The sequence below is a fragment of the Triturus cristatus genome, chromosome 8 (assembly GCF_964204655.1).
Source record: "Triturus cristatus chromosome 8, aTriCri1.1, whole genome shotgun sequence".
Classification (NCBI taxonomy): Eukaryota; Metazoa; Chordata; class Amphibia; order Caudata; family Salamandridae; genus Triturus; species Triturus cristatus.
In genome coordinates this window covers 813,645,669-813,665,742 of record NC_140591.1, presented here as the reverse complement: position 1 = coordinate 813,665,742, position 20,074 = coordinate 813,645,669, and the positions used below count along the sequence as shown (strand labels likewise).

Here is a 20,074-nt window from a genome sequence, read left to right as displayed (position 1 = left end):
TCTTTCTGCAGCACTAATCATAATTTTTATGGAAAATGAACCCCCTCATTTTGTTCCTTTTTAAATTAAATTTTTTAAGAGTTACCACTTTAATCCAAGCAAGATGGCTTCAGGTGTGCCATACGTTTATCATAAGTAGGACTGTTAGCGCTCTAGTAGTTCTTTGGAACACTCTGGGAAGCTGCAGTAGAACACAAAGGAATCAACTGACAGTCTCTGCCCTTGTTGGATGTACATGTTTTACTGAGGATGTCAGACTTCATTCTCACATGACTGAGAAAGATAATGTGAATTTACAGAAAATAAGCTCTCAGTTTAGCTTATAGATCACCTTCCAAACCTCTGTGGTAGAAGCATGAGAAAATATTTTTCTCTCAATCATGATATCCCAGCAGAAGGCTTTTTCACATGGTGAAATCACCTTAGAACATACCACAATTCCTAAAATGAGTATGGTACCAGCAACAAATGATTTATAATGTAACTAAAGTCTTAAAACCTTCTATTAACTGCAATGCTTTTTAATGAGGTGCTATCATGTATATTGGTCCCAAGATGGCTGCCAACACTTCTTGGATGAAGTGCTGACAGCCAATCAGATCTCAGGATGAGATGTGTGGTTAGGCTCCGCCCACATATATATATGCTTTTAAATGCTATTTTCTCAGGAAATACTGAACAGATTTACACCAGACCTGCAAAAGGCACTTCCTTGACCTTATGGCTACCTCTCTCCCAAATTTCAAGTAATTCTGTTCAGCCGTTCGGGCTGTAGCTGTGCCTAAAGGTCCTATGGAAAAATGCATGGGGAAAACGCGTTTTGGGACCCCCCTTTTTTCTCGGCCCCTGCTTGACGAATCACCCCGAGACTTTCAGGGTAGGAGCTGAACGGAGCGCCCCATTAGTTTTGCAAATTTCGCGAGGATTCGTCAACCGGCGCCAAAGTTATTCAAAATAGAATTTTGAGATTTCCTATGGAAACTAGGTTGTAACTATAACTATCTACTGGCGACCGCCAGTAGATAATATATATATATATATATATATATATATATATATATATATATATATATATATATATATATATATATATATATATATATATATATATAAATATATAAAAATATTTAGAGAGAGAGAGAGAGAGGGAGAGAGAGAGAGAGAGACACGTTGGCACAGTCATTGAGGGAGGATATGGGAATTGAGCCTTTTGAATGCTGGGCCTCTATGCTTACGATATTATTTAGTATACTGTGGGCGCATCAAAGCTATAATAGAAGCATTTGGGGCCTTCTCTGTTGTGTGGAACCTTGCTTGTACTGGGTGGTGCTGTAACAAGGAGATCAGGTATTTCAGCATCACAGTTCTACAGAAGTTGGATATTGGTGTCAGAGTGTATCGTGAAATGGATAAGGAAGGAGATTGAGGTGTAATTATCTAAGTAGGGGCATCTTCCTCTAACCTTTTATGGGAGGGCAAACTGAGTGAAGATGATTCTCCCTAAATTGAACTTGTTCAACAATATCCCTCTTTCCTTTCCTAGGGGTAGCTTGGGCAAGATACAAGGCTGGATAGGGAGTTTCATCTAGGCCTCTAAGTGTCCGAGATTGAGTTGGAAGAAGTTGAGAAAGAAGTTGGTAAAGGGTGGCTTAGCACTCCCGGATGTCTAGTTGTATTACCTTTCCTTTCAATTCTGGAATTGCAAAATTGTATTGGGTTCCCCTGATGATTATAGCAAAGGTAGAGCATATGCTGGTTTGCTAAACATGATTGATCAGGAAGGATTTATGTATACATTTGGGGACCAGAAATATTTCAAGAAGGTGCTAGCGGCATTTCTCCATGAGGAAAATCCTCTCAGTTGATTATTATTCGGAGTTTGCCCCAGTTTGGAATTCCCCAGGAACCCCATCATTTTTGTTGGATAAGCTGAGCATTCCACAGGTATCAATAATTTGGGCCAGCTAAGGGATGGCGCAGGGCTCATTTTATGGGAGCGGTTAAAGGCCAGAACTGAGGCCACTCTGCCATGGTATAAGTATATGCAATGGCATAAGTATATGTAATAGCCTCATGGATCGCAGGGCAAAGGATGGGCAAGTGGTCGGAGTTGGAGAATGGAGGAAAGGACACTAGACTTCTGGCCACTGAAAAAGGAGCTTTCCATCTGGTGTTGGCAAGGGTTGACAAGGAGAGGCGCAGTGTTCCTATTCATTTTTGGGGTGGATACGAGCCAGTAGAGGAACACCCGGATATGTTTTACTCCTCCTTACGTCTCCTATACGCTACAGTGAAATCAGCCCCAATTCGAAAGAATCACCTCTTTACCTGGCACATAATATTTAGTCAACTCCCAGAAGGTGAGCAAAATGTGTTGCAGGTCACTTACTCTGCTGTAACCACTGTGGTGAGGAAAAGGCAGATGACATGTGTGCGGTGACAACGCCCATCTCTGCAATAGTCATGAAAGGTCTTTTTTAGGTTGATCATATGAAGTCTGGAAACAGCTGCGCTGTTAAGCCAGACCTAAAAAACACTGCCTGAATTGAGAGCAGAATGTGTTGGTTTTCAGTAAAACAGGTAGAGAGCAATTGATTGAATATTGTCTTGACCTCATTGTGATGAGAGCGCATAGGAGTGTGATTTCCAATATCTCAGCTGATGGATCTTTTTAAATTTACTGAGAAGCAAAGGGAGTTTGCAATAATAAAACAATCCAACTTTTGAGAAGACCATTTTGCCCCACAATAAGGGCCAGGAATCAATAATTGAAGGTAAGTAGTTTTAATATCGGATAATAGTCAATCTTATATATATGCATCTCAGGAAACTATTAAAAATATACAAGATTTTAGCTAACAAGCTGAAATTTTGTAATCAAAACAGTCTCAATAGGATAAGATACAAATTAATCACAGCCACAGCAATGCAGGAACTGAGAATTATAAATAGGTGTTCCTTAATGAAACTCTGATTCTCTCTCCTGAACTTGAATAAGTTCTAAAGTCCTCTAATCAAGGCTCCAAGTTTAAACTAAAGATAGTTCATAGAATAGGGTCAAAAGGAAATGTGGAAATTTGAGAAGGTGTCAGTCTGGTAAAGACTCCAGTAGAAGATTCCAAGAATTGGAATAAGTGGTTATACTTGTGCACGTGTAACTCAAGAATAAATGTTAATGTAAATATGAGCATACAATATTACACTTTCAAACATGACTTTAAGGATATATGCAACTGTAACTTAAAGTATAAATGGAAACGTGAATACAGAATACATTTTCATGTTTATCTGAACATTATTGCCGACATTTATAAAGCTTCAATTTCTCAGTGGTGACATTTCATTAATGCCTTTATGTTCACACACGTTACTATTATCAAGACACACAGAAAATATAAGGTCAAATATAAAAGCAAATTGCGAGTTGATGACGTGCAGGGGATAGAGTCTAAATTGCTCTCCTCCAGTGAGAATTTGTAAGATTTACCACCTCATTCTGAGACCTATGCAATATCAAAAGCTTGTGGAAATTGTGTTTACGCATAATTTTAAATTCTTTAATTGAGAGAAATTTGCCTTAGACCCAAAGTATTTCCAATAGCGAACTCCCCAGGAACCATCTAAAGAAATGTGTTCTGGGAAATCAGATCAAATATTGAGAAAATGGGCAGTTTTCACATGCGGCAAACCCACAGTCCCAGTTTATTCCTTTCAACGAATGTTGTGCAGAAACTCCCTCAGGCGAAAGGGAACCATATGGCTACAGTATTTCCTATGGGTGCTGTTTGCATCAGTGAAAAATATGCAACTCTAACCAAACCCGTTAATGATTTGTATTGATTTTCAATGGAAAATAATTTCTTATTCATAGTGGTTCTAGAATGATACTTAAGTGAAAATCATACAGGCAATGGGGCTTAGGAAACATATCATGTCATTTTGTATCTTTTTTTCAGATAATGACGGATTTAGAGCGAGAATGTACGACATTACCCAGCATCCATTTTTTAAGCGGACCATTGCTGTGCTTGTCCTGGCTCAATCTGTCCTGCTCTCTGTCAAGGTATGTTCTTTTTTTGCAAATATGCATTGGCTTATCTTTTTTAAAACAAAATCTGTATTCTATTCAGTTATTTAGCAGTGATTTCTAAAGCGCTAAGTGTCACTCCAGTGGCAGCCTTTACTTTATCAGGGAGGGTGGTGATTGGGCCGGGGCACAAAGGCACACAGAAACACTCACTCTCATTCATGCATTCACGCATGCACACACTCTTATCCATTCACAACACTCACTCCCAAATATTGACGCATGCACCAAACATTTAAAATAAAATTATACCTGCACAGCTATGCCTTGGAGATCCCAGGAGGGTTGGGACTGCTGCCTTCCCTCATTGGTTCGGCCCTAAGCACTTCGGGGCTTAGAAATTGAAACGCCCAGGTCGAAGCCAATCAGAGACAGTCCCCCTTGTCACAAGTGGGAGGGCCTTGAGGTGCTTTGCCAGGATGAAGAGGTCACACCTACAGGAGCTGTGACTTCTTCAGTCCGGCAAAGGTCAGCTCAGGGAGCCAGGATCCTGCGCATCTAACACATGTCTAGCTCCTGGCTTCCTAACTTGAAAATAAAGAGTGCCCTTCAGGCTGACCTTTGCTGAGCTTGACAGACACTCTCTATGGTGGCCAAATGGTGAGGAGGCGTGGCACTTCAGCCCAATAGAATGGGCCACTGCTGTGTCACTCCATGGCCCATGTTAAGGATAGTGATAGAGAATGACCACTCTGTAGTCTAATACTCTGTAGTACATGTGAGTTTGATTGTATACCATGTCATGCAAAACCATTCATATAATTTTCCTAGGAAAATTTCCCTGTTTTGAATTTTGAAATTCATAAAGTGTGCAATAGACAATTTAATTTCCTGTTTGTACAATTGTGCCTGGCTCTAAAACCCTGCTTTTGTCTTTTTATAGTGGGATGTTAATGACAAAGTCACAGTCCCGTTAGCAACAATGTCAGTGGTTTTCACCTTCATTTTTGTGTTAGAGGTAAAGTATTTCAGGCATAATATTCTGTAAATTCTAATAAGTTATGTAAAGCGTTTTGGAAGATTTTGAATACAACTTTGTATGTTCATGAGCAAACCATGGTTATCAATCGTTCATATAAGGATAGACAAGACTTGGCAAAACCGATACATCCGACGTTAATGTACTACCACATGCACATATAGGCATACCCAAATGCTATTTTTAAGAGTTCATACATTAAAACCCAGCCTTTTGACTTTGCCAACGTTTATTTAAACATGTGTTGTTGCAGCACTCAAGAAACTAATACCATCTATAATATTTACTATATTTAAAGTATGGTTTCTCTACTCTGATCTGCCCATGTAATAGAAAATGCAATGCAGAAGCAATGTATAACATACAGTACACACAAAGTGAGCCTTTTTAGTAATTTTAAAACAACAGTGTCAACTAGAAATTGGTTGAGAATTATGAGATAAAGGGGCATATCAGCAACAACCGGCGACAATTATCGCTAAGCGCACTTAGCGCTTGGATATTTATCGCCGGCTAACGTGGATTTTTATCGCTGAGATAGCGTGCTATTAGCAACGCTTATCTCAAAAGCGATAAAAATCATCACGCTAACTGCCTAACGTGAGATTATTGCTGGAAACCCAGCGATAATCTCACGCAATGTGGCGTTAGCTTGATGATAGGGACTCACAAACTTAGCCATGATATCCACCTTCCATAGGATATCATGGCTAAGTCAGTCCTGAAGCTGGTGTAAGGAAAGTAGCGATAACAGGGGTTATCGCTACTTTTCTTGCCGCTATGCTTCATAGTGTGGGGCTTGATGATAGGAGAAATGTCACTTAGCGACATTTCTCCTGTCATGTCAGGTCAGGAACGCCCACTTTGCATCTCATTAGAGATGCAAAGCTGGGCGTTAGGAATTCCTACGCTAACGCAAGTTTTCACGCGTTAGCGTGAGCTTGCTAATTAGGTGATAAAATTATGGCCGCTTTTCGGCCGAAAACGGCCGCAAAACGGCCGCAAAACGGCGATAATTCTATCGCCTTGCCTTGCTGATATGCCCCTATCTGTCTTCACTCATCTTTATCATGTATTTTGTTCTTATCATAGAATCTCTTCCCTGCAAAAAATGCCTAGGATGTTTTTTCTGAATGACCTGGTCGAATATCATTCACGCTGCCCCTGATGCTAAACCCTGTATCGCTGTAAATTGCTCAACGTAGTTGTATAGTGCTTTATTTTAGCATCAACATGTGGCCACTTTGAAGCACCAGACTTACAGCCAGTAATAAAAAGGTGTTGACCTAAGGAAGCTGCTGCAAAGACATCACATCCTAGCAATTTTACATGACAGCGGGTTGGTTCCAACTCAACTGGCTGCACTGCGGTGTGCGGTGCAGGCAGCGACATGTTGCCCTCTAGAAAGAAGCAGCTAAAAAATAAAACCAGCATCTTATCATCTATTGTAAAAGGCATAGCCTACATGTAAAATATATAACTGCTCAAGGGCTTTGTGTGCCTAACCAAATGTGAAAGACACTTCAGGGAAGTAATGGCTAAAAGGAGCTCTCTCTAAGCAATAAATGGCTGAAAGCAGCTGAACCAAAGCCCCTTTGTATGCATTATTCACATGATATCGGGCAGACAGCTCGTTGTCGCATCAGACCTAGAATGAATGACACACTATATCCTTTTGTAGGTCTCGACTAGACAGCACATGTACTGTCTCTTTGAGACATTTTGTTTAACTATAAGGGAGCTTACAGCCTACCCATTGCATACCAGTGGTTGGTGTCAGTGTCACTCTCATGTCTGTTTTGTATGTGGTCAGCTTATGACAGCTTGACTTCCATTTCATCTGCTAAACCCTTCCATGGAGCATGGCCAAAGTACTTGTGTCCTTACCCTGCTTCTCTTGTGGGAGCTCCTTTTTTCTTTAGCCTTAAACAGTTCTTGCGAGTGCACGTCTCCCACGTCCTGAGTTTTAGTGTTTTTTGCAGCAATAACCATTTACGTCTTTATGCCTGAGCATTTCTTAATATTCAAATTGTTTTGTATGCAACCAAAGGCAGCATATGCCTTCATGTTTGTGCTCTTTACATTTGATTTTTGTAAATTAGTATAACTTCCTTTTATGTACATGCCAGATTCTTTAAACAGTCATTGCGAATGCACTTTTTCCTTCTACAGTCGGCCACATGCTGAAGTTTGTCATTTATTTTCACATTGCCCATTTATCTTTTCTTAGTATACCTTCCTTTTATGTTCACGACAAATTCTTACTCTACACCACTACACTCTATGCCACTTAATTCTACTCCACTGTACTGTACATCACCCCACACCACTCCACTTGGCACCACTGTACGCCACTCTACTCAACTAGAATCTACACAACTGTGCACTAGTCCATTCAATGCCATTCTACTCTAAGCCACTTCACTCAACAGCACTCTACTCTGCAGTACTTTTCTCTATCTCACTCCATTCCACATTACTCTAGTCTACGCCACTCTATGTCAGTCCATGCTACTTTATGCCACTCTACTCTATGCTATTCTATGCCACTGCACTCTACTCTACACCGCTCCACGCCACTCCTCTCTACATCACTCCTTTCTTTGGCATTCCACTCTATGCCACTCCACGCAATCCCACTCCCCTCTAAGCCATTCTATCCCACTCCAATCTATGCCACTTCACTGTACTCCACTCTTCACCACTCTACTCTAAGGCACTTCACTCTATGCCACTCTGCTCTGTTCCACTATACTATGCTACTCCATGCCACTCCATTTTACTGTACGCTGCTTTACACCACTCTTTGCCGCTCCATGCCACTGTACTGTATGCCACTACTTCACCTTCTGTACTCTATGTCACGCTACTCTATGCTACTCCACTCTACTCCACTCCACAGCATTCTTCTCTGTGCCACCCTACTCCATGCCACTCTCCGCTACTCCAACCCAGTCCACTTTGTGGCACTCCACTCTATGCCATTCAACTCCATGCCCTTCTACGCCACTCTATGCCACACCACCTCTATGCTACTCCATTCTATTGTGCGCCACTCCACTCTACTGTACCCCACTCTGCTCTATACCACTCCACTAAATGCCACTCTACAAACATTCACGCAACTCTACAACGTCTACTCCATGCCACTCCACTCTGTGCACACCACATAACTCCACACCACATTATACCACTCTACTCTATGCCCCTCTACTCTACGGTGCTCCATTCTACTCTATGCTATGTTACTCCACTCCACTTTAAGCCATTCCACTCTTCTATGCATCACTTCCCTATACGTCTCTCTACACCTCTTGACGCCACTCTACAATACCCTACTCTATGCCCCTGCACTCTACGCCACTCTACGCCACTATGCCATTCTGCTGTACACCACTCAGTGACACTCTACTCTATGCTGCTCTACTTCACTCCACACCACTCTACTCTATGCCACTCCATGCCATGCTATGCCACTCTACCCTGCTGTACGAAATGGATAAAACACATTGGCAAAGCCGCTAGCTCTAGGATAGGCAAGAACTATTGCCTTTGCCAATGCTTGTTTTGATCAAGCAATTGACCAGCCGAGCATGCTTTAAAACCTAGAACTAGTTTCCCATTTGTAGTCCAGTGAGGACATTTCCTCCTGGATGCATAATCTGTGGAATTAGTCCATTTCTTTCTTGTGTGTTGGCATTGCCGAAAAAAGCATAAGTTCACACAAGTGTGGCCACATTCTACATTAATTTCAAATGTGGTGAAATATTTGCTTTTTGCTTTGAAATGCCATTTGTAATGAAACTGTCGCTCCAAATTTTATTATAGAAAAACAGAGACCGGGTAATCCAGTTCAGACCACAATATCTATACAAATTCCATTTCACAATGTATTCATCAAAGATATTAAAAATACACAGCATGATAGTACAAAAATAAAGAAACAAAGAAAAGTATGTGTGTCAGTGTGAGAAGCATGGCTATGAAAATGCATCACAAAGGATGGCATAAATATCGTGGCCATACCAAAAACATAAAAGGGCAGCGTCCATGACTGAGTCCTTAACACAGAAGGCTTTATCCAATAGTGCAATAAACTCTACCCAATAATGCAACAAAAAATTACATGCGAAGCACATGGTGGTGCCTTTGCAACAAATCGCATCACAATCACGTGAGGAGATATATCGTGAGAACCTCAAAATGGAGTCGAAACATTGATAGTATCGAGGTAAAGGTTTGCAATATTGGGCAGCTCATGAGTAAGGCTCCTGTTATAATAATCCAAATACTTCTGTGCAGAATGAAATAGCTAAATAAAATGAACTGTAAATATCAGTTTGGATCCTAACAAACTTCCATGGTGATTAGTATTTTCCTGCCTACTCTGAACTGCCTTGAAATGTAATTGTAATTTTACAGTTGAAGAACTGATGGGTCATGAATATATTCAGGAGTGACGGGTAGTTGAAGCATTATTATTATTAAATTAAATTACATTTATATGGCGCAACAGCTACGAGGAGGTTTCTCGGCACCTACGGACCCATGCAGGGAAAAAAGAAAGAAGAAAGAACGGAAAATCAGAGCTCAGAGGTTGAATAACCACGTTTTGAGACTTTTACGGAATTTAGCATAATTATGTTCATAACGAAGTGGGAGTGGAAGAGAATTCCATAAAGGCGGCGCCAATTAAGCAAAGGACCGTCCACCCATTCTAATGAGTTTAATCCTAGGAACAATAAACTTTGCCTGTTTGGCTGATCTAAGAAAGCGAGTAGGAATGTAAGGGTAAACTAAGGTACTAAGGTAACAAAGAGCTGTACCGGCGTTAATCCTGTGCATGTAGCAAAGGGCTTTGAATTTGGACCGGTTTTCTATCTTAAGCCAATGTAGGTCCTGGAGAGTCCCTGTGATAGATGCCATTTGAGGAAGCTGACAAAGAAGTCTAGCTGCCGAGTTTTGGACCACTTGCAGCCTACGAATCACCTCCTTGCTGGCGCCTAAATACAAAACATTACCGTAGTCCAGTCTGGACACGATCAAGGCCTGAACCACAGTTCTTTGTGTCGGAGGTGGCAGCATCCATAGGATTTTTCAAAGCCATTTCAAAATGAAAAAGCAAGTTGAGGCAACCTTGACCGCTTGTTGTCGCATAGACAGTTGATCATCTATAATTATGCCAAGGTTGCGAACAGATTGAGAAGGTTGGGGAAGGACACCCATTTGCAGCATGAGCCTAGAAGGAAATCATTTTACATTTGGTGAAAGCAACGTAAGGAGAACAAATTAGAGCATGGAACATGTATTAAGAGTAGCCCTAACAAGAATATATTTGGAAAAGAACTGTTGTTTCAAAGCCTAGCTGATATGGCTTAATCTTTTCAGTTTAACTTTGCAAACTTTACAAAACATCATCAAATGGGAAAATGTATTTTGGACATATTTATAAAGGAACATTTTATTTTACCTATGGTACCCCCCTACATTTGCATGCACAAGGTAGCAGGCACCGCACGGTGCCTGTCACGTTATGCATGCAAATGCATGACGTGCATTCCCAGCATTGTGGTGGGTTGTGCTGTGAGCACCGCCCGCCACAATGCTGGGAATAGTGTTTGCCACCACCATGGTGGTGGTGGCATCCTAATGTCAGGTGCAGGACCGCCGCACCCCTTGCGGCCGGTCCCGCATTCCGTTACGATCGCCATCGTAATAGTGCCCTTAGTAAATACCTTGCCCTGGGTTAATTGTATTTACTGCATGTGGTAAATACCCCACGCTAATCCAACAAACTCGTAATGAAGACCAAAGAGGAAGTCAAAGGAACAGTTTAGAGAAGTCAAGGTACATCGCCCCATGTAATATTGAACAAACAAAACAGGAGCACGGAATCTGTCTGAGGCAAAGCCCAGCACCTCAGCAATGGGAATCTGATCCTTTTTGGTCCTGGCTCCTTCTGGCATTAGATGGGACTAAGAGTCAAGACCAGGAGCAGTATTCAGTTTACTGGTAAAGTATATGTCGTATCTTGAAATATGGCTGGGCTAGATAATAGAAAATAGCAGTTCTTGAGTACTCATAAGGCCGCAATAATTTGCCTTGAGGAAACTTGGGCAGTTGCGTATTTCAAGGTAGCCTCCTATTATGCATTCCACTGCCCTGTTTCTCCCACTAGTTGTGCTCATGCTAAGGGAGGTATTGCAAATCTTCTATCAATATTCTTGATTTAGAGTAGCCATCTGTCTCATTTGCTATAAAAAACGATCTTGTATGTTTGAAGATTTATTTTGCTTTTAATAGGGAGTCCAAGTGTGGGTCCTTACTTTTTTTAATATCTATGTCCCTCCAGATTCCCAAGGTAATCATATTTTTGTAAATATATTTGAGTTCTTAAACTCAACAATGGACAGAGAAAAGACATCATGTGTCAATATAACCGGAGATTTTAATGTTAAGGTTTCCGATAAGGCTATACAAGATGATAGAATCCCCGAATTAGAGAAAGTTGGAAAATCCCAAAGGTCCAATTTCTGGCTAATTTCAAGGCAGATAAACATGGATATTTCCTTCTGGGGGAATTGAAGCCCATAGTAGCTATTATTTAAAATGGAAGAAAGGCAGCTGACATCCCAGGCCAGGCTACCCGATATGGTCCTACTGGTTGACTGAATATTGATTATGTCATAATCACCTTTCAGATACTTGACTGTCTTAGAAATGGAGATTGTGAAGGTGATTGTTAGAATTTGGGTTACTGGTTGACTGGGTTGTGAGCCCTGGTCAAGCACCAACGCCAGTTCTAATCAGGGTACGGCACAAGCAAACCCCAAATTAACCTGTGTTCAACGCCCTGGTAGCTTTGGCACAGAACAGGCAGGCTTAACTTAGAGGCAATGTGTAAAGTATTTGTGCAAAACATCAAACAGTAAAACATTGACACCACCACAAAAAAGATCCCACACCAGGTTAGAGAAATGAAACTCCATGTAATATATAAAACAGGACAAAAATGACAAAATCCAATCAGTAGAACCAGAGATATTCAGTTTCAAAGAATTAAGTATGAATAGCGACAGAAAGCACCAAGTGCCAACTGTGAATATCAGGTCACGCCGGACAGGCACAAAGTCACAAGGTCAGGCCGACTGCGATGGAGTTAGGAGTACTGAACAGAGTACCTTAGATCCTGGTTTGTGGAGCTTTGTGTTGATCTGTGTCGGAGATGTTTCAAGCAGCTGACGCGAGGTTTCAAGATGCAGTGAAGCTCAATACGAGGGCCAACATTGTTGTAGAGATTTCATCAGATGGGGCTTGTGATGCGAATTCCGGCATTGAGGATGCGGTGGGCAGTTGGGGCGATGCGTCAGTTCTGAGGAGCTGCGAAGTTGAGATGCGGAGTCTTGCGTCCGGCGTCGTCATTGAGGCTGTTGGCTATGAGGGAAGCAAGGGCCTGTGGCAAGGATGCGTCACGCAGTCGGGGCAATGTAATGGTTCTAAACACCTATGATGTGATGCTGGTCTTTGCGACAATTCCAATCCATGCAGCAGTGGTGATGCATCAGTACTCCTTGTGCTTGCACCGCACGGCAGCCAAGATGTGTCGGTTCCGCTGGTTCTAAAGAAGCTGGCAGAGCACCTTAAGCCCACTTCCAAGGGTCCAGTACTGGGGTGGCACAACTTGGCAGGGTAGTATCACAAATGGCAGAATCCAGGTGCAGATGCATGGTTGTTGAAACCCTTTTGTGTCCCTGAGGCTTCAGATCAGGATGCTAGACCACAAGTCTTTGGAGCCACTATGAGTGTTGGGTTCAAGAGATGCAGGTCCAGTCCTTCTCACGCAGGCAAGAGTGCAACAGGCAGCAGGTCAGCACAGCAGGACAGCATTTCTTTCAGAGCAGCAGTCCAGCAGAGCAGCGGTCCTTGTAGCAGCACAGCCATCTTTTTTCCTGGCAGAGTATCCACAGGTCCAGAAGTGTACTGAAGAGTCAGTGTCTGAGGTTCTTCTTTTATACAAAGTTGTGCCTTTTAAGTGGGGAGAATCTTCTAGAGGCATGCCTTTTAAGTGCACAGTTGTCCTGCCTTCCCTGTCCTGGGTCCAGACTAACTACTGGGGGTATGCAGCCCTTTGTGTGGAGGCATGACAAAGCCTATTCAAATGTACGTAGGGCTGTGCCCAGCTCTCCCCTCCCTTTCTGCCAGTGATGGCCCATCAAATCACACCTAAGTTCCCATTGTGTATGGCTGACGAGGAGAAATACAAAAAGCCCAACTGTCACCCACACCCAGTCATGTGACCCAGTGACAGGCTGCAGGCACCAAATGGCTAAGGCAAGAAAATGCCAACTTTCTAAAAGTTGCATTTTCAGAATTGTAATTTAAATTCCGACTTCACCATAAGTTAGGATTTTAAATTAGGATTCCGGAGACACCAAACATGAACTGGTCATCTCTTCCCATTTGGAAATTACACTTATAAAATGTAATAAGGCAACTCCAATGTTATCATACGGGAGAGATAGGACTTGCAGTAGTGGAAAACAAATTTATGAGTTTTTCACTACCATGACATGTAAAACCTAAACGTACATGTCCAACTTTTTAAATACATTGCACCCTGCCCTCTGGGCTGTCCAGGGTCTACCCTCAGAGTGACTTATATGTATTAAAAAGGAAGGTTTGGGCCTGGTAAAATGTTTATTTTGCCAGGTCGAAATGGCAGTTTAAACTGCACACACAGGCTGTTCAATGGCAGGCCTGAGACATGTTTGAAGAGCTACTTAAGTGTGTGTCACAATAAGTGCTGCAGTCCCACTAGTAGCAGTTAATTTACAGGCCCTGGGCACATGTAGTGCCACTTTACTAGGGACTTACAAGTAAATTAAGCCAATGTAACAGTGTTTTAAGGAGTGGGCATAAGCCCTTTAGTGCTGGTTAGCAGTGGTTAAGTGTGCAGAGTCCTAAGGCCAGCCAAAACGAAGTCAGCAGAAACAGTAGGGCTGAAGGCAAAAGGTTAGGGGCTAAACCATGCCCAACAATGCCAGGTCTAACAGTGATCCATAGTGCTTATGTCTGCCTGCAGACCGTAATTGTTCTTCCTATTGAAAATATCACTGATTGGTCGTTGGAAATTGGAGATGGTGTAATTGATATTCATGCAAAAAACGGGAGGCGCCACTGGAGTTAATTTCGTCTAACTTTATTTCCTTATATGATCTTTCTTAAAATGACCCCGTCCTCTCATTTGATTTAATGTTTTCTGCTTCCGGGCAACATATGAAAGTTAGACAAAACAGGATTCCTGCTTTTAAACTATCACAAGGACGTGGAGAAGGTCCAGCTGTCAAAGGAATCAAATAAATTGACTCACAAACAATTACTTACATGTTCAACATTTAGTTTACAGGTAATCAGATGGTTTTAAAAGAAACAAAATAGGATACGAGCTGAACGGAGGAAAATACACTGGGATATGAATTTATATCAGCTCTCTCACGCTGCTCAAGAAAATGCCTCTGGATTTTTTGGCGGCAAAAGTGAAATCTCCCATAAACCATATCCCTGCAAATCTTTGGATGTATTATATTTCAAATCTATATAAGGTGAACCCAGCCTTTGGCACAGTTAAGATTAATTTGATGTCTATCTCAAAGATTGTTCTTCCTAAGTCAGAGCAAATTACAGGCTATATAAGAAAGGAAAGGCTATCTGCTGTCATGGGTCCCGATGAGATCCCAATCGGCGTGCTAAAACATTGAGGCCTCTATCTGAGTGGTATTATGCTACTAGGGAAATTCCCAAAATGTTGGAAAGGTAGTATTATTGTTCCATTATCCAAAAAATAAATAAACGTTATCCAGGGAGCTTCAAGGAAATTGACCTCCTTGGCCCTGAAGGGGAGATTTTTGCACGTGGAATATTCAAACATCTGGAACAGTGGGTGGATGAGAGAAAGATTATCTCGATGGAGAAATCAGGTTTTATGGCAATCCATTCTGTAACAGAATATATTGCGGTGCTACAATCTGTGTTGGACATATATGTTATAAATCGACGTCAAGTGGTATGTACTGCATTTATTGGCTTCTCAATGGTGTTTGATTTAGTAGATTCACCTACATTAGGGTCCAAATTATCATTGTTGGGTACACTCTCTAATTTGCTAAAATTAGTTATTGCACTTTATTGGTCGACTTGGAGTAAAGTTCTATTGGGGGTGCAAAAGGTTTGTCTCCAGCTATACCAACATGCAATGGGCTATAACAAGGTTGCTTGCTAGACTTTTTGATATTCTCAATGTACATGTTCGACTCTCCTCAGCAATTTTTGAAGGTGTGCAATTTTTCTCCTAGATGTGAATTTATCTCCTGTACAGATCTTATGTATGTAAACAACATCATTTTGTTTGATTTGACCCCTCTAGGTTTGGAATGGAATTTGCAGGAGCTAAAGTTATATGCAAACAAATATTTGTTTTAAAGAAATACTGCAAAAACGAAGGCGGTATCCTTCCAGGGCAAAAAAAAAGAGTTATTTGACTTGATATATTGGACAGAATAAAATAGATACAGCTAGTTATGTTTATTTGGATACAATTTTTACTAGTAATCTTTCCCATAAAATGCACGTGAGTAATGTAGGGAAAAAAAGCTTTGGCCCACTCTCCAGCAGCACATAATTATTATAATTATATGGAAAAAGGATATTTGAATAATTTATTACATAGTTATGAATTAAAGATTCCTACTTCTCTTATTTGTGCATTATGAATTGGAACACATCCCAATTTCGAGCTGGTCTTTCCTAGATCTGTACCAGGCAAGATTCTACGCAAATTATGGAGTCTGAGCTCTACAGTCCTAGTCCAAGAACTTAGATTAGAGCATGGTTTATCTAGTGCTTCAATTCAAGCATTGGGAAACGTAATACGCTGGGGCTATACTCTCCTTAATACTCCTGATAAGTCCCTGCGGTCCTTTCTTTTATCAAACTTAGACTCTGGTATGGGGAGAAATTGACGTTTGTTGGGAATTTTAATTTTGCACTGGCGTGTTTTAAGTGTTGTAGGGATCTTTTGAGAGTTTGGTCTCCTGGTCAGCTGCCCACTTTCTGAAATGTCCTATAAATAAATTATGCCTTTCACATGATATATTCCATGTTGAAAATGTTTAATTATATACTAGTTTTATGGCCATGAATAACTTTGAGCATGCACCACCCTAACTTTTTTTCTAGATGCCTCATAATGTCAAGCGTGCACTTTTGCTCTGACATACTGGCAGTCTTCTACTTAATACCTTAAAAGCAAAGTGGAGAGGCCAGGAAAACAACTATGAAATATGTAATTCATGTACATTAGGACCTCAAAATTAGTTTCATGTATTTCATCTATGCCATTTTTAGTGGACACTAGAAAGTGTTTTTTGTTGCCCTTAGTAGCGCAGTTTTATATCACAACTCATCAAAAATCAATACAACGTGTGGCAAACCCTTCACCCACACACATTTGTTATAAGATATTAAATGTTTTAAGGGATTTTTAAAGATAGTCAAAAATTCTTAATTTTCCATATTTTCTGATGAATTGTAATTTGAATTGTATTTTTATCTATGAGATGGTGGTCATATGTTTTTATTTTATGATTTTCTTCCGTGTTGCTAATGTATTATATTGAAGACCTCTGTAGAGGTCTGAGTACATTTTCTTATAATAAACGTGAAACTTTTGTTTGTGTTTTCTGTATTTAAATTATCTGAAATAAAACATTGATTGAGTTGGTAGATTACTTTAAACAGAGAACGGAATAAAATGACATTTGATTGAGCGAGACGTGAGGGTCAAGTTGGGAAGTTTCAGGAGAAGGCGTTGGTTGAAGGATAGAAGAAATATTTATTTTTCTTTTGTTTTTGCTTGTAATCTTTCAATAGGAAAATGAGAAAGTTCTGAAAAGGAACTAGAGCCACAATTAAGATGTTGATGGTGGAACATTTGTCTGCCATTGTGGTGGATCTCCTTCCTTCACCGAGAATGCAAAGGAAAACCTGCCAGATATAGAGTTCTTTGACAAGGCACAGATGTTTCTCTACTAGGGTACTCTATCGGCCATGGGAGAAACAACTTTAGTGCCGGTATATTTCTGTGGAAAATCCACCAATGTTCATCACTGGTGCTGGGGTTTGACCACCAAACATAAGCAACGAAAATCTAACCCTAAAGTTTAGCTACCTCTTCAATTCAATTCAATTCAAAAGACCTTTATTCGGATTTCATAAAATCCATAAAAGTACAACAAAAAACAACACATTTGCACAATAATACAATCCATAAAAAACACCACAATCACAACAATTAATTTTCAAATATACAGCTGTCATAGCTACCTCTTCAGTACAGGCAAACCTAGCATCCATTATATTCTCAGAGGTAATTTATACCACTCTGAAGTCCATCAACGTTTGTGACTTTCACAGAAATACCTTCTCTGGATCAATCAGCTGCCCAGTCACTCGACAGTAGGCAGCTGAAGCGGCACCGCTTTCGCCTCAGTTATCAAAATAGAATTGTAGGTGAATGGCAGAGCCAGAGGACTTTTCTCTAGCTGCCTAACTCTGTGCGGGTGTAAATATGCCCCTAAAAACAAGGCAGTCAAATCTGCAAGTGTCTTGCTTGTCTCCAGAGCGAGGACTCGACTCACATTTTAGGACTTTGGCAAGGAAGGCGAGACTCACAGTAATGAGGATTACTAGTAAGTAAATGGGACATTTTTCCAGTTTAGTTCTCAATTGTGCGCCCAATTCTCACATCCATCTGTGCACTTAGGCTGAACTAAACTTTATAAATGGCTCCTTTTATGAGTATAAATTCATTTTTTCTGTCCACAAAACGTGAATTAACTCCTTCAAAGTGATTTACTGTTGCATAAAATGACTTGACAACTTTCTAGTGTAATTTTGCATATTGAGTAAATCCACATACGGTGGAGGTGGCAGCATTTCAGGGCAATGATGCCTTTAAAGGTAGGTGAATACCCAGAAACGTGTGAGTCTGTGGGTTTTAACATAGTTGCTTCTCCAAGGAAAAAAATATTGTACTCCATAGAGAATGAATTAAAAACGTTTTAAAGCCCTTATGCAAAGAATTAATGTATTCGCAATGTGTGCATGTTATATTTACAAATGCAAAAGGCTTTTGAGTGTGTGAACTTGGAATTTACAAAATAATTTCAGCATTTACAGCTTTTCAGCTTGGTCATTTCACTGCAACCAGTTTGTACTCACTTTTGCAACAAGCTTATAGGCAGTGGTAAATCAGAGCACACCTTGCTCTCAACTACCAATAGGTGCAAAGTATGAAAGAGTGGCTAGCTGGCAGCCTTGGTCATGTTTGCAGCTGTCCATCACTGACAGCAGAAACCATGGAAAGAGAGAAGGCAAAACCTCCTAGATTTGCCTCAAAACCAGCTTTATGAGCTACTTTTCTCCTGCAATCTGATAGAAGCAGATGGACAAGCAGAGACTTGTCAATCCCTCCTCCCACTACCACAGGTGTTACATCATGACAGAGGTAGATGTAGGAGGAGTCTCCCCTCCCATTGTACAACCATTGCCTTTGCCTCTCCTCAGGATTTGCCCAGCTTTACAAGATAGGCTGTTTATAGACTGATGTCACTGTATTGTTTTCAAAGTAGCTCCCAACATGTTAGATTTCTTTTTTTTTCAGTTTAAAGTTTATTAAAGGAAAAATTGAAGCAAACAATGGAAAAGATAATATATAAGAAAAATCACAATCAATGAATATTATTTTTTTTTATTCAGTTTAAAGTTTATTAAAGGAAAAATTGAAGCAAACAATGGAAAAGATAATATATAAGAAAAATCACAATCAATGAATATTATTAATAGATTTCTAATTGATGTTGATTTGTTTTCATGTACTTATATTTACATATTTATTTTTTATGTGTTTCTTTATTCATCCATTTATTTGTTATTTTCATTTCATTATCTTTATTTTGACCTTATAAAGTCATAAAAGAGATCACAATACAATTAACACCAGGTCTTTACACACTGGAATATAACATTCTAAAAAACTGAGCTAAATACATCTTCTAAAAAAGAAAGCTCCTCATTAACAATAAAATACATCAAGAGGTGATCTTGCTCATCAATGGAAAATTCATGTATGCTGAACAAAGTCTCATTTTGTCACAAAAGTTCTTCTAATATTCCACACAGCAGCTAAATATTTGCTAACAGCAATAACGGTTAGAGGGGATAAATCGGATTTCAATAGTCGATAGGCGTGCAAATGATGCCTAAACCCCCAATTTCTGCAAATGGGAATGATCCACTTTTTCCTAGATTTCATATAGGAAGGACAAAAAAACATAACATGAATGTCATTCTCCAGCTCCTCAGTACAGGCTGGGCAGTTTTTGGTGGTAGGTGGGTGCCATCTACTGGTAAGGGCTCTAATTGGTAGAGCATTATATCTCCATTGGAGAAATAATTTCCTAAGGCCAATGGGGTAAATATCGTCCAGGACTGTCTCCAACTTATAATAGTCCTTCACTGTTAGAAATGTACTAGACATTATCTCCATTTTATCACTCGATAGGGAAGCAGACAAATTACAATCATAATACGTTGTGACCAAGTCTTTGCGAGATATACTTCTACAGGCCTCTTCCGGGTTTGTCCACAGAGCCGAAAAACCCAGCCTCTCAAATTCATCCTTTATATATTTTAGCCATGGAATTTTCCGTACAATTTGATGTTGAAATAGTTCCGTAAATTCGCGCCGGTAACTGGAGAGTTCGGGGGTTACCCTGAGTCGCCTCCAGAAGGTTAAAGGTTTTAAGCCTAATTCCTCCTTTACTGATTTTAGTCCCAGGTCAAGCCTGAGAGGAAGAAGAGGTGAACTCATAGGTAGGGCAGCCAAGTTCTGAAGGAACTTGTTTTCCGTCGCAACGATTTCAAGGGCACAATTGTTTGTTATGCTATTC

General features: G+C 40.4%; 1 protein-coding gene across 1 annotated transcript in view; it reads left to right on the top strand.

Moving 5' to 3' along the window:
• Positions 1-20,074, top strand: part of NALCN (sodium leak channel, non-selective) — a 2,843,734-nt gene that overhangs the window by 2,718,105 nt on the left and 105,555 nt on the right. Inside the window, exons 34-35 of the mRNA XM_085622267.1 lie at positions 3,957-4,063; positions 4,971-5,045. Of these exons, the coding sequence (XP_085478393.1) occupies positions 3,957-4,063; positions 4,971-5,045 (182 nt within the window). The remainder of the gene's footprint in view (positions 1-3,956; positions 4,064-4,970; positions 5,046-20,074) is intronic.